We start from the raw sequence: 13,340 nt of genomic DNA, 5'->3' as shown, positions 1-13,340 counted from the left end.
CCAGTTATCATAACTGACCAAAAAACATAACGCATTGAAATTGAACACGATTCAACAATTACGGTGCGTTTTTATCAGACTAGACCCGGGTTCTTCTCGAACACAATCGGACAATCATGTCCATCTTGAGCCGCACACGTTAGTTCATGTGTCATCCCTGTCATGTAAGGGCCGTTTACTGATGGGGATGAGATTATAAAAATATTCGTCAGCAGCGGCTTGTAACACCATCTTCCAGACTTACATCAGCTAGAGATTAGACGTCAGAACTTGATCCCACTTGCGCATCCAGGCGTCCCAGGGACCGTGCTTTTCGAGTGTTGGACTTGTTTGCCTACGTAGGTAGGTACTGTACTTCCTAGGAAATTACACGAAAAGAGAGCGAGAGTTTGACTCTATTTATTTGTCAGACGACCCTCCCCTGTAGCGGTAGCACATAGCTGTTAGTTGGCCAGGCTTGAGAGCTATCCCAATGATTGGAGGCTTTGAGCGTTCCGTAAATAAGCCGGTACATAACAGTACATTCCACCCATGATACCAACGGCTTGGGGAATAATTCAGTAACAGGCGTCACATATCACACACTGTACCCTGGGAATCGGGGTCTCAAGGCCGCCGCAACTCCGGGCAATCATAATACCGGCGAGGAATTTTGGTGCGGCCCCCCCCCTGGAAGACAGGGGGGATGGCTGTTCAGCCTTACTGCAAAGGAGAGAGGTATCATTGACATCTGAAGCCGGCTCAACAACTCCTTTTTTAGGAATAGGCGGCCTGCATGGGGGCCCCCTGGAGGCGGGAGCAAGTAATTGAAATCATTGCCTGCCGAAGGAACGGAAGCACTGACTGCCACCGACACCCGTCGCCCGACCGAGCAGGCATGGATGGTAAGCTTACGGGGACAGCCAGGGATTAGCGGCTAAGGCAAGCCACTTTCTGATTTCTAACGGCACGCTAGACGACTCCGTAGGCGATAGACGAGACGACAGCCACCAGGCCAGGCCCAAGGCGGGCCGCTCCTTTCCCCAGCTGCCTGCCTGCCTGCCGCGCGCCGATCCTGGGTCTCGACTTTGGCACTAGCGCACTTCAGGCGCTTCTTATACGCCACCCGCGATACAGTCAGCGTCTCGTCGAAGGGGCAATCACACCAGACAAAAAGACCTCACTGCTACTGCTACGAGGACGTTCTGCTTTCCCCCTGCTCTCCTGGCGCTGACTAGCTGTGCACGCCTATCATCTCCCGTCGGGTCGTTCAGGTCTGACGGGGAAGGCTCTGCTGTCCGGTATCCAGGACGGGAAGCTCTACGAGCGAGGGCAAACACGGATTTTGTTGCCGGACGAGTCGTAAAAGCCGCCTCCCCGGCCGACAGAGCGCTTGGCGCAAAGCCAAGGTCAGAAACTCTAACAAGGGCCCAAGGTACAGTACAAGTGTGTACATACATACTGAGCACTTGCCAGCCTTTGCCGAGGAATACCCCTTAGTTCGGCAGTGGGTTTGAAGCCCCAAAGAGTAAGTACTGTACGAATACCCTTGACTGGACTACGGTACTTCACTTTTGACAACAATAGAGTTACTGCAACAAAAAGTAAGCCAAAAAGACTTCCGTCGCCAACAAAAAGGAAACACATTGACTAAAACAGGAAGGTGTTGAGCGGGCACCCCAGGTCAGCAGAAGATAAGTATCCCTAGGCAGCTAAGGAAACTCCGAGAAACGATTGGCATATGTTGTATACAAACGTGACTGTCTCCTGCATGTATATACTTCGTCGCCGTCGCAGTTGCAGTGTGTACTGCAGCACTCTATTGGTGACACACAATGCATCAAGCATTCGTTCGGCAGTTTCAATGCTTCGAGAATTGTTTCCTCCCTGGGCAACACTGCCTCTTCGGCGAAGCTCGGCATATGTATGTACTATGTAGCAAGCTCAGGGGGCCCCTCGTAGATTTTGCTGACCACCGCCGCTCACCGTATCTCGCCCACCCCTCCTTTCCATTCCATGGCCCCCACCGCCTTTCACTCTCCACCTAGGTGAGAGGTGAGAATGTGCGAATGTGCAAAGCCAAGAGATAACGGAGGCAGCCAAGCTTTGCTCCTGTTGTCGGAGGGATAGTGCAGGCGCGCGTCAGCGCGGGCGTTGGGGCCGGAAGGCTCGGACTCGGATCTATGCCAATAGGTGGTCTCCCCTCCTTCAAATCCATCAAACGATCAAACAGAGGGATCCTAAAACCCGAGAGCTTCCTTTTGGGGTTGTTTTTTCTGTCCGTATGCTCCTCACTAGGGAAACATCCGGGCGTCAGTTACTGACCAACACTCCCCCATATTTCATGCTTTCCTCACCTTGTCATGCTTTGGACGGTTCGGCCGTTAGACTTTCCTACCTCGCGTTGAACTGGACCGGGCCGTGACCGAGATACTGAAAAGGTCCACGCCCGATAGCCTCTGTGTATCTACGTACAGGTACAATGCGCCACATGGCTTGGTGGAGAGTTTGTTTCTTGGCTTTCCCAAGAAAGCCAAGAGCAAAGACTGTTAACAGCTAAGGGGGCGGGTTTGTCCATTCTAGCTCAGAAGACAGGTATAGTAAACTACTTAATACTACCTGTCTAATTACCTCAAAGGGTTAAATATCGACAAAACTGGAGATGGCTTGCAAAAAAACCAACAAGATATATGACACTTCTCACCAGACCCGTGACAAAATATGTGAAGACAAAATACTCTCAGTTCCACCCAACCTTGAAGTGCCTTGCAACAAGTTTCCAAAAGAGACAAAATCCGGCCACGAAAACGACTAGTACCGACTTCAAGGAGATACTTATCAGGAAACTAGAGTTTACTACAAACGCTCTAGACTCTTGACGTGGCAGCCCTAGCGTGCGTACATGAAACCACCCGGCAAAAGAAAAAAACAGAGGAGAAGCGGCTTTAACGATTTTACTTTGGAACAAAGGGAGTTCCCGCGCAAGCGCAAGGGAAACGTAACTCTGGGCTCTCCACCCCCACCCCCCCCCTGGCCGCCCCCCAGGGCCGCGTACATACCTTACGTACGAACGAAACGGATACAGTGGATCGGGTGTTGATATATCAGGTACATACGTACTACGCACACCCTGTCAGGCCTGCTTTGCCAAAACTCTCTCTCAGAAGCGGGCGGGCGAGCGGCTCTTGCGGGCTTTCCGCCCTGTCACGCATATGTACATGTACGGTACGTATTTATTCCTTCCGCGAAAGAAGAGAGAGACAGACAGAGCTCGGGCACCCGCAACTGCTGGGCCACATTGATACCGATGACAGCCAATTTCTCCGGGGAAGCATCCTTCTTTTTGGGAGCGGCGGATTTTCAGGGGTAATAACTCGAGCCCGGCCGCGGCCCGCCAGAGTACCATGTCTGAGTAGCTTGGCTGGACGGGTAAGGCTAGGGACTTCCTATTGGAATCCGCCCGTCCGGTCTTTTGGCCTGGAGACAACCGCCCGCCCCAGGCATTTTCGAGTTATGGTTTGCCGTGGAGACCAGCCACTTTATTGCTAAATGGGGAATTTGTAAACCTGGGCAGGTACCCGAGCAGGTATACCTCCCCCCACAAGTACTTGGCGTGTATAATTGATGGCCGTGTGCAACGCAATCACGTTACCGGCAGATACACATACATATAGCACAGAAAAACAAACAAAACTAAAAAGGGAGAGCCGATCGCTGAGGGAGGAGACGGCTTACACACACAAAAACTTCGTGCCTCGAGCAGTTGAGTTGTACAGTACAGTAGGGAGATGCGAAGGCAGTCACCTTAGACCCTGGGATCACAGTGCCTCCCTCGACTTGTTTTCTCGCTACACTGAGACAGGAGGGAGAGGGCCTTTCGAACCACGAGGTAGCTAGCTGCCTCGGTGACCCGAGAGGTCCAGCCTGGATTTCTGGCATTTCCGGTCGCGTCGCACAGGAACGGCAGCGGCGGCCAAGGCAGCAATTAGGTGGCTAACTGCCTTGACGAGTGCGTGGAATCTCTCTCCTCAGCACATGAAAACCTAGACAGGTGTCGACGTATTGCTTGACTCGGATTTTCGGACTGGTGAACGGTGTGTGGTGTCCTCATCTCGCCCGCCGCCTCCAGCGCTCCTTTCCTTTCCGTCAATTAAAAGGGTGAAAAAGAATCCCTTTTAGATGAGATTCGAGAAGGCGCAATTTGTTCTGTCGCGTAACACGCTATTTAAAAGTTTCCTTAACCCTTGTTGTGCTTGAAGCGTGGGACTTTTTTTTTTTGCGTTGCGGCACAGCTTTGTGACCGTCCATATGACGTGACGTGACGATGGTGTGTGTGAGGGGTGTGATTTCTCTTTTTTCCCCTGTTATTTTTACACATTTTGCCTCAGGCGCGGGAGGAAAAGAAGAAGTGAAAATAGGTTGAAATATTTATTTTTAAACGCGCGAGCAGAAGCCCCAATTATCACCGCCGCAGCCACCCTCACCAGCGGGGAGAAGATAAATTCGGTAGTTTACCTATCAATGTCCGGGAGGGCGCGCCCCAGATCTGCAGCTTATATTTAGCTTCTCCCCCCGACCACAATAAGGGGCCGAGAAGAGGAAAAGAAAAAGAAATAACACGGCCATTTTCGGGCCCGTAGGCCCCCCCCCAAAAAAAAAAAGAAAAAAAGACAAAAAAGAAAAAGGGGCTAGACTACCTAGGTAGTCTTGCGATTCCAAATACGTCAGACACGTATGGGCGCGCATGCGTGAGTTTCGTGTTGGAATGGCACGCTCATGTATCAGCAAACCAAGACAGAGGCGGTTAGGTTTCTCTTTGATACGTTGATGTGTATGCCCTCAAAGCATCGCACATGGCCTCAGCTCGCTGTCTAGCCGGGCTGAGAGAGGGAAATGAAAAGCAAAGAGAAAGAGAGGCAACACCCCTCGACGCATCTCAACGTTCGAGGCCAAGGGAGCAAGATCGATGCAAGGGAGGAGCGTAGAGCTAGGTAGCTGGAACTATCCAAACGTCGACGCTGAGATCTCAGACCCAATAGCACTAAACCGGTTGACCGCCTCTTGGTCTAGTTTAGTCTCGAACTTAGACGGCATCAATGGCAGTCGAGCTGGGCCGTTAGACGCGTGTTCCAAGCGCGAGGCGTTAGCCATGGCGCCGTCCGGTGGCGAAACGTGCGGGGCTTCGGGCTGCAAGCAGCGAGCGACACAGGGCGAAGACCGTGCGAACTGGCGTTGATGGTGATTATAAGTGGTAGCGGTGTGGTAATGCCTCCTGCTCTGGGTGTCGACACTCGACTAGGAGAAACCCGGCTCGGGCTTCTGGTGTGCTGTACAGCTTCGTTCGACTTGTTGCCGTAATTACCGTCTTGCAGCTAGCGGTATCTCATATCTGCCAACATGTGGCAAATAAGCAAGCCTGCGTGGAGATGGAAGTGCTGTTCTTGGCTAGTTGCCGGCCAACGGCAACTGTTCTAAGGAATGTAGCTTGAAAAGTATGAATCCATTCTCGTTCCTGTGCGGGCACAAAGGGGGCAGGTTTGGGTTGGCTCAGCGATCAAGCGCGAAAAGTCATGGCTGCCACCGGGAAGCAGCAGTCCAAGCTTGGACCTATCGCTGCCGTGTTGGCTCCGTCCGTATGTATCCCGCAAAAGCTCGAAAAGGAGGGAGGGAGGGGGACACTAGCTCGCTGGGAAGGCTGCATGTCACGTCAGCTACCGCCCGGCTCGAACACAGACGCCCGCTGACCCGTGCGGGCTGGACTAGCGGCAGCATGGCCATGACCAGGAGAAGGGCTGGCTGTCACGGTCCATCGCGCAGCATCCATCAATGGGGCTGCCGGGATCACGATATTTCTAAGCTGCCTGTCTGGGCGTTCGGGAAGGTAACACAGACTATGAGTTTCGGCCGCTCGGGATGGACGTAAATCGGGACACGGTGCGACTACAAGCCAAACGCCCACTGCGCATGGCAGCGTAGGCACTTGGGTACGCCACGGCTCACCACCCGATGCGAGTATGCGACGCTTATCCGTCTGCAGAAGCAGAGGCTGCTGCAAGATGAAAGCAGTCAGCGAGGCAAAGGTTGTTGGAAGAGAAACGAGGTCCGTGGTTGCCCTGCAGCCCTGTCGACGCTTGTCTGAGGCACAACAAACCAACCCCCTGCAAGCCACTTAGTGCTAACGGCAGTGTCACGGAGAGGACGGGGCTCGGTTCCAATGTTGGTTGAGTTTGTGACTAAGAAAAGAATCGCCAACTCAACCATTCGCCGATATTGTTAACTACATTGAGCGTAAACTGCATGCGATAATATCTGGCCGGGACGAGGCGTTAACCGGCGCAATCCGGCCCAAACCGCTCCTGCCTGTCAGGTGGCTGCCCCTTTTCTTCGACTAGACAATCAAGATCCGAGCTTGTTGGACGAGACTTGCCTGTGTTCACACACCAAGACCAGTCTTGCATCAAATTCGTGCTTCCCGCCCCGTGTTACCTCCCCAGAACAGAACCTCAAAGTCCGCTTGTGCAACGATCCCTGATCGATGTCATTAGGCGGACAGTATTGTCGCAAGCCTTGAGCCGGGTGCCAACTCGGGCACCGCCCTCTAAGGAAAGCCGATAGACTAAACGAAAACACGCCGCGAGACCCGAGTAAAACGCATTGCGCCGTGAGGCAATCCCAATCTTTCGCCACAATCTCCATTGCCCTGTGATGTTCCCGTAACAAAAATTGACACAATGGAAAATAAAAATGAAGTGGAAAACGGAATAGGAAAGAATAAAATAACAAGAAAAAAGCAAGTCCTGTGTTTGGCCAGAGTCTAATCCATTGCTGGTAATTATCTGGGGACCGCTAGGGGATGTTTTGCCGACTTGCAATAGGGCCTCTCGGGGCCCTCGCACAGCCTTAACCGACGTAAAATCAACCTCGGTCCAATTTTTGTCGTAACGGCATTAGCAAGAAAAGTCGAAGACGGGCGGCTGCGCGACGCCGATACCAGCATAGGCAAAAGCTGGAATTATGTAAAGAAATATAAAAGTCATCTAGTGCAGCTTGTGTTGTGATTAAGAACCACTCCGCCAAATGTGGTGACTGAGGGGTTGAGTAACAGATCGAGTCTTCAGCAGGTATGAGGCCCATTAAACCCGGCTCCTCCAGCGATCGTATTGAAACCGACCTGGCAGTCCCCCTACGATCGCCTGTTAAGCCGTCCAAGCATATTCCGATCAATTTCGCTAGCGGATCCGCGGTCCCGAGATTCCGGGGCGCCAGGGCCGGTCGGTCCGCCCATGAGGTGGTTCAAACTCATCGGATTAGAAGTCGTCGGAAACTGGGGCTGTGTTTGTGGCTGCTGCGGTGACTGAGACTGAGAGGGTGACTGTTGCTGTTGCGGAGGGGGGGCAGGAGCTGCCGCCTGTGTCGGCCCAGAAGGAAGAGGACCTCCAGGGCTATGCCGAGGTGTAGGGGTTCTGTCTTCATATCCAGCTTGGTACTGGTGGTATGAGTTTGGAGGGGTGCCGTTGCCTTCGTTGGAAACAGGGGAGCGCCGGCGGGGATCTTCATCTGGGGGATAGTTTGGAGGCGGAAGGCGTAGGCCGTGGCCCTCATCTGAAGGCCGAGTTCTACGACGCCCCGGATCCCGATCCCTATCGTCGTACGGAGGCGGGGGGTAGCGACTTGTAGGCGAATGCAGGGGAGGCGGGTAGTCAGACGAAGATGGCGGATAGCCTCTCGGCTGCGGTGCCTGACCAGCTGACGGAGGCAGAGGCTGGCCATAGGCGCCATAGAGCGGCGTTCCCGGCGGTACCCCTCCTGGGACTGCTGATACAGGAACGAACGCGGTAGACGAATTCGATGAGACGGGCTGAAAAACACACTCGATCCGCAGCTTATCACAGTTCGTGCATTTACCATTGGGAGTATTAGCATACCCGCTGCATCGGATCTTTAGGGCATGGAGTTAGCGTAACGGACAGTAAACATGTCGGAGGAAGACATACCTTTCTCTTCCTGCAATACCGGCAAGCAATCGACGTCCTTTGTCTTGGCGCAGCTTGCTGTTGCGGCGGCTGTGGCTGTTGTGGTGGCGCGTTCCCATAGGGATAGCCTGCTGGCGGCGAATACCGGTAGGGGTACCCGTCGTTTCCATACGATCCAGCCCTACCTTGAGGCGGGGGGCCTTGTGCCTGGTAGTACTGGTCACCATACTGCCTCCTCTCGTCAAACTGCCTCCGTTCGTCGTGCTGGCGGCGCTCGTCGTACTGTCTTCGGTCCAGGTGGGCGGGGTGGGCAAGATGAGGCGGATGCGCAGGGACAACGGGAGCTAGCTGAAAGCGCGGGTCCGGGTGAGGTGGGGGATATCCATTCGCGTTCGTTGGGGACTCCGAGGACCAGCCGCCCCTCTGGTCCTGTGCGTAGCGCGGGTCAGTTGAGTAACGCGGGTCAGGATATCGCGGGTCTGGCGTATATCCCGGAGCTGGGGGCGAATACTGCAGCGAGGGTAGAGTCATGGCGCCTGGTGCCGCGGGCGGCGGGTATTGCCGTGCTCTGTCGTCGTCTACTTCGGGAGGTGATGGATACTGTGAATTCTCCTGATGATCTCGTGGCGGATACCCTCTTCCTCCTTGCTGATCGTCTGCCATACTACGAAAACCCGTGGCATGCGCCAGGTTGATGTAAGAAGCGTGCTCGACTGTCGACGATAAAAGCCTGCCTGGGTAGGCGGGTGTGATATGGGCAGAAGCTGGAAGCTCTACGGCCTCTCGATTAATATTCTACGTCTCCGATGCTCAACTGCCAGGTTGAACACTTTAACAGAACAGGACTGAAAAAGTCATGCAAAGAACCGAGGGACCTGCGCGGCTTTTCAGTCCAAGGGCCCCAGCACTGAAGGTCGAGGCTGGGGAGGGGGGGGTTGGTGGTTAAAACGGATGGAGATCGGCGGCAGGGCGGGAAGAGCCTTGATATTAGTAGGCCAGTGAATCCACCTGGGCGGGAGCGCGATAGCGTGACGTTCCCGAGGGTGGGCGGGTAGGGTCTCGAGCGTCAGGGCCTGGCAGAATGCCAAAACTGGAAAGGGAGCAAATGCGCAGAGAGGTGGGCGGGAGGAATGTGGGCGCAATTAAGAGCAGACGCGGGAGTGGAGGGTGCCCGGGCGTAGCTCTCAAAATGACCTCGGAATGCGAGAGTTGAGGCGGGCGGGTAATGGTGGAAGCGTGTGCGCCGGAAAGGCGAGACGGGGCCTTTTCAATGGCGGGAGTTCCCTTCTTGCAGACGGCCTGGGTCCTAACGTTATTAGCTCTAGTTTCGAGGCGAGTCTGATAAGGCCGGCTGGGCTGAAAGCCAAAATGGTACTGGGGAGCGTAACTTCTTGTGGCCCCAGGAAAATCTAGACTAGAAGGCTAAGGGGAAACAGAAGGAGAAAAAGAAAGGAGAGAAAATGTAGATGAAAGAGACGCCTCAAAAGGTGGAAAGCAACAAGCAGGGCTGCCCGCTGCGTAATGAATCAAGCAATTGACCACGGGCGCGCCATGCTACACCCCAGCGGCCTTCGGTCGCTTGATGGAGGCAGGGCACCCAGAGAAGCGTTGGCTGACAGGGGAGGGATGAGCAGTGACAACAACAAGCAGCCGCAGCAGGAACCGAAGGGCACAAGTTGGAAGGGTGGGCGCAAGACCAAGCCGCAACTAGTTCGGCCGATGGGAATTATTAAAAAAGAGGAGCAAAAAGCTGACTCGCCGTCGCCTGTGAGGTGTACTAAGGAGCGAAGTTGCCTAGAGTGCACCACTAGGAAGGATGGCCTTGCCTTTTCGCTTCCTTCCTGACCGCCTCTCCAACCAAAACGCTCCACTCTCACAACTCTCCCTCGTGCGGGAGAGGAGACGAACGTTTGGGCTGTCCGCAATATGAAAGCCTGCCAAAAAAGATGCAGAAACTTTGATAACAAGAAGAAATTTTACACGTACCTCGTGGCAGATTCAAACACAGACAAACTCTCTTTCTCAACGAGAAAGAAAAATAAAAAGAAAAACCAGAGGGAGAGAAGGGGGACACAACCGAGTACAAGGTGTACTGCAAACCAGTGTGTGAACGTGCAGTACGGTCCAGCACAGCACGGCAACACAAGGCGAGTCTATTTGCCGCCAACGAGCAAAAATGCGCTGCAGCTGTTGGACGAGGACCTGAAAATAAGCGATCGGCTGCGACGCCAACGCGGCGAGGGGGAGCCTGCGGGTTCGGGATTCAGTTAGTTGTTGCTTGTCTTAGTTGTTGTTGTTGCTGCTTGTTGGTCTCGTTGTTCCTCCAGGTTGAGCAAGCTTTGATGGTTGTGGCACTGCCAGTCCCCACAACAGCCCAGAGGCGGGCAGGGCGTGGGAACTGGGAAAACAGTTGGGCTTGTTCCGCGTAGCGGGCGGGCCGAAGGTAGGTGGCGGTAGCTGTTTCTAGCTTCTGCACTCAAAGATAAACTCCAAGTAGGAAAAGGAAGATTCAGTCGATGCTCCGGAGAAAGCTCACCTTTTGCAATGTGGATCGAAAACTAAAGGCAAGACGGAAAGAGTCACCTCGCGCCGTTCCAGGTTGCGTGACGGGGGTCAAGCGGCGAGCGGTTTAGCTGGCAGCGCAGTGGACGGCGGACGTGCAGATGTAAGTCCCAAGGCTCGCGCCGACTAATTCTACGTCTTGCGTGCAAGGTTGGGGAGACGCAAGGTCGGGAGAAACGGGCTGGATGAAAAGGGCCCGGCTTATGACGGATTGGTGCTTGGGGGGTGTGGGTAGGTTGGGTCACAGGCTCCAGCGCCGTGCCCTGTCCCAGATTTCAGACCCAGCGATGGAGGTTTGCTGGGAACTGCTGCGACCGGGGTTGGGTGCTAGCGGGGGTAGGTGGAGGGTGGTGGGCTACTCAACCCACCCACCCATGGAAGTACGGATACGTACTGTACATACATGCCTTGGGTACGGAGTACAGTACCTTGGGCCCCTACTGCCCAACTAACCACACACCCTCCCCTGGACTGCGGCTGGTCCCAGCCAGCGTGCGGAGCGAAGGAGTGGCCGGGTGCAGGTGGCTCGGAGCGAGGGGGAGTGGGTAAGGTTGTGTGGGCGCGATTGCCGCAGGTGCGGACCGCAGTTCCAATCAAGTGAGGGCATGGGCCAGCGCCCAGTGACGTTCCAGCGCCCGAGTGCTGCCCACGGCCTGTTGTCGCGCGCTGTACGGAGTACTTGGTACTGTAATGTACTGTACTTCCAGGTTGTCGAACCCACCAGGGCGGCAGCTCGCGGGCGGTGGTCGCAGCTGGGGCCGCAGGACCTTGGAGCCCCAGGGGAAAAAAGAGAGTTCCCAACAGCTGCCCGTCGGGTGTCTCGTCTTGATTTGTCCCTTCCGTTCAAGTGCCAGCGCGGTGCGAGCCACTCCCGCCGGGACACAACTTTGATGGGCCCTCGCCGACCCAGCCTACCCGACGTACGGATACCCAAGCTCTGAACTACAAAGAGGCGAGGTGGGCCGCTCAACATCCATGCGTTGCGCCTTCAACGCTGAGAAACCTTCCGGCAGAATGTGGCCGTCTGCTGCGCCGTTTCCCAGCCTCGGACGGATATCAATTCATGCGGTGCACCAACGGCTCCGAGCCCTGGCTCTGTGCTTGTGTGCTTGGTGCCTTTGTGTTTCTGTGATTCGGGCCCTGTTTATGTGGAGCTCTGCCATCGAGCAATCCGTACTTTACGTTCCCGCCTTACTCACCTAGGTTCTCGGTAACACGTTACTCAATTCGACTGAGGGAAGTACTAACACCAGGTTAAGTTTTAATTGCACTTGGCTGCATAGCACACACAACACAGCAGGCAAAGGAGTTTGGGGGCCGAGCCCAAGCCCAAGTGCTCTTGGGGACTCGGCGAGCCAGAAACACGGGTGAGACCTGGGCGCGACCGACGGCCGGGGGTGGTGGTCTTGTAGCGGCAGGTCACAGACGAGGATGTCGATGGCGGTGCGAGAAGATCCCTGGGTTGTCGGACTCCACAGACGAGGTGACCTGCTCGGAATAATATACGCTCTCACCTCACTCTCACTGAGCCGCCGCCGAAGACAGAACCAGGCACCAACCCCCGGCGCCGAGCGAAACAATGATCGACCAGTCCAGGAAACGTCAATGGAGACGCTGAACAGCCTCTGCAGCGCGCATGGGCCTTAGATGACTGATTGTGTCCGATCTCACTGGTATGCTACCGTAAAGTGCAGTGTTGACATTTGATCCTGTCTTACTTGTTTCGTTCAGGGCAGCAGCTTGAGGCGGGAGAGTGGCCGTGACTGGCCCTGAATGCACCGATGCATTTGCCGGCACAAGCTCCCGCTGTGGCCCAGTGGTCCGTCCCGGCCAGTCGGTTCGTTTGGCTGGGGTTCGATTTGGGCCCAACGCCACCGTCGACTTGATCGGGGCAGGAACTTTCCCAGCCGTCCCATCACCTCAGTCAGTATTAGGTGGGCATGTCGGTGGGAGGGAATGCCCGGCCGTATACTCATCCTCTGATCTGACTTATTTGCATTTTGTTTTTGTCTCCCCGACCGACTCGCCTTTCTGTTCCTCATCCGCCCGCCTCTCCTAGTTGCTGTTTCAATCCTTTCCTTTCTCCGGCCAATAGAATGCTGGCAAAGTGTCAAGTCACTCGCGGCCTTTTCGGCACTGAACTGTCTCGATCGCGCTGCTAATCTGCTCCAAGATTACCGCCGGCATGGCAAAATCTAGATGGGAGGCGCGAGCGAGAGCAACCCCGAGACTAAATTGACGATGTTGCCCCTGGGGCATACCAGAGGCACTTATAGCCAAGGGCGGCCGAGCCGGGCAAATGACCTTCAACGAGCGAGTGCCGTGGGAAGCCGAGGGTGACAGCAGCAAGCTACTCCTGGACGCATTTACTAGGTCACTCTACCTTACGTATGGCCATAAAAAACAAACCGAGTGATTTGATCTGTCGCTGGTTGCTCTTGGTGCCAGTGTTCTAGAGATTGATCGCAACCACCTATCGTTTGAGACTCAATGGGAAGGTCAGGACTAAGACCTGGCAAGCACTATAGGCATGCATCTTTCAGTTATGGTCCGGGGAGAACCCGAGCGGTTTGAAGGAGACGCCGCAACAAAAACTCAGGTCGCCGAGGAATAAGTTGGCAACTCCTGAGGCAACCTTCCATAAAGGTCAGGACATATCCGTATCCACACCTTAGCAAGATATTCGTACTGTAACTTTGTGCCTCACATAGTATGTACTTCGCACTCTGGACGGAGTTATGCTTTCTCAGTTGGTACTTGCGCCTGCGCTACACTAACTTAGCTGCACCGGGCCGCGGCCGGTCTCGTTCCGACCTAAGGCACTCA

The 13,340-nt window shown here is 54.8% G+C and overlaps 1 protein-coding gene across 1 annotated transcript; it reads right to left on the bottom strand.

Annotated features, from left to right (window-relative positions):
• Positions 1-6,918: 6,918 nt before the first annotated feature.
• B0T26DRAFT_288483 (uncharacterized protein) lies at positions 6,919-9,044 on the bottom strand. Its single transcript, XM_060434177.1, has 2 exons — positions 7,974-9,044; positions 6,919-7,918 (listed from the first exon to the last, which is right to left on the bottom strand). The coding sequence occupies exons 1-2, from the start codon at positions 8,613-8,615 to the stop codon at positions 7,163-7,165; spliced, it is 1,398 nt and encodes a 465-aa protein (XP_060295998.1). The 5' UTR covers positions 8,616-9,044; the 3' UTR covers positions 6,919-7,162.
• Positions 9,045-13,340: the final 4,296 nt, after the last annotated feature.

Source organism: Lasiosphaeria miniovina, assembly GCF_030549165.1.
Source record: "Lasiosphaeria miniovina strain SMH2392-1A chromosome Unknown B0T26scaffold_4, whole genome shotgun sequence".
Taxonomy (NCBI): domain Eukaryota; kingdom Fungi; phylum Ascomycota; class Sordariomycetes; order Sordariales; family Lasiosphaeriaceae; genus Lasiosphaeria; species Lasiosphaeria miniovina.
Note: the sequence above shows the minus strand (reverse complement) of the source record. Positions and strands in the feature narration are given on the sequence as shown.

Coding starts and splice junctions, on each gene's coding strand:
- B0T26DRAFT_288483 (XM_060434177.1), bottom strand. CDS start 8,615: ATGGCAGACGATCAGCAAGGAGGAAGAGGGTATCCGCCACGAGATCAT. Junction 7,919..7,973: donor GGTATTGCAGGAAGAGAAAG/GTATGTCTTCCT, acceptor CATGCCCTAAAG/ATCCGATGCAGCGGGTATGC.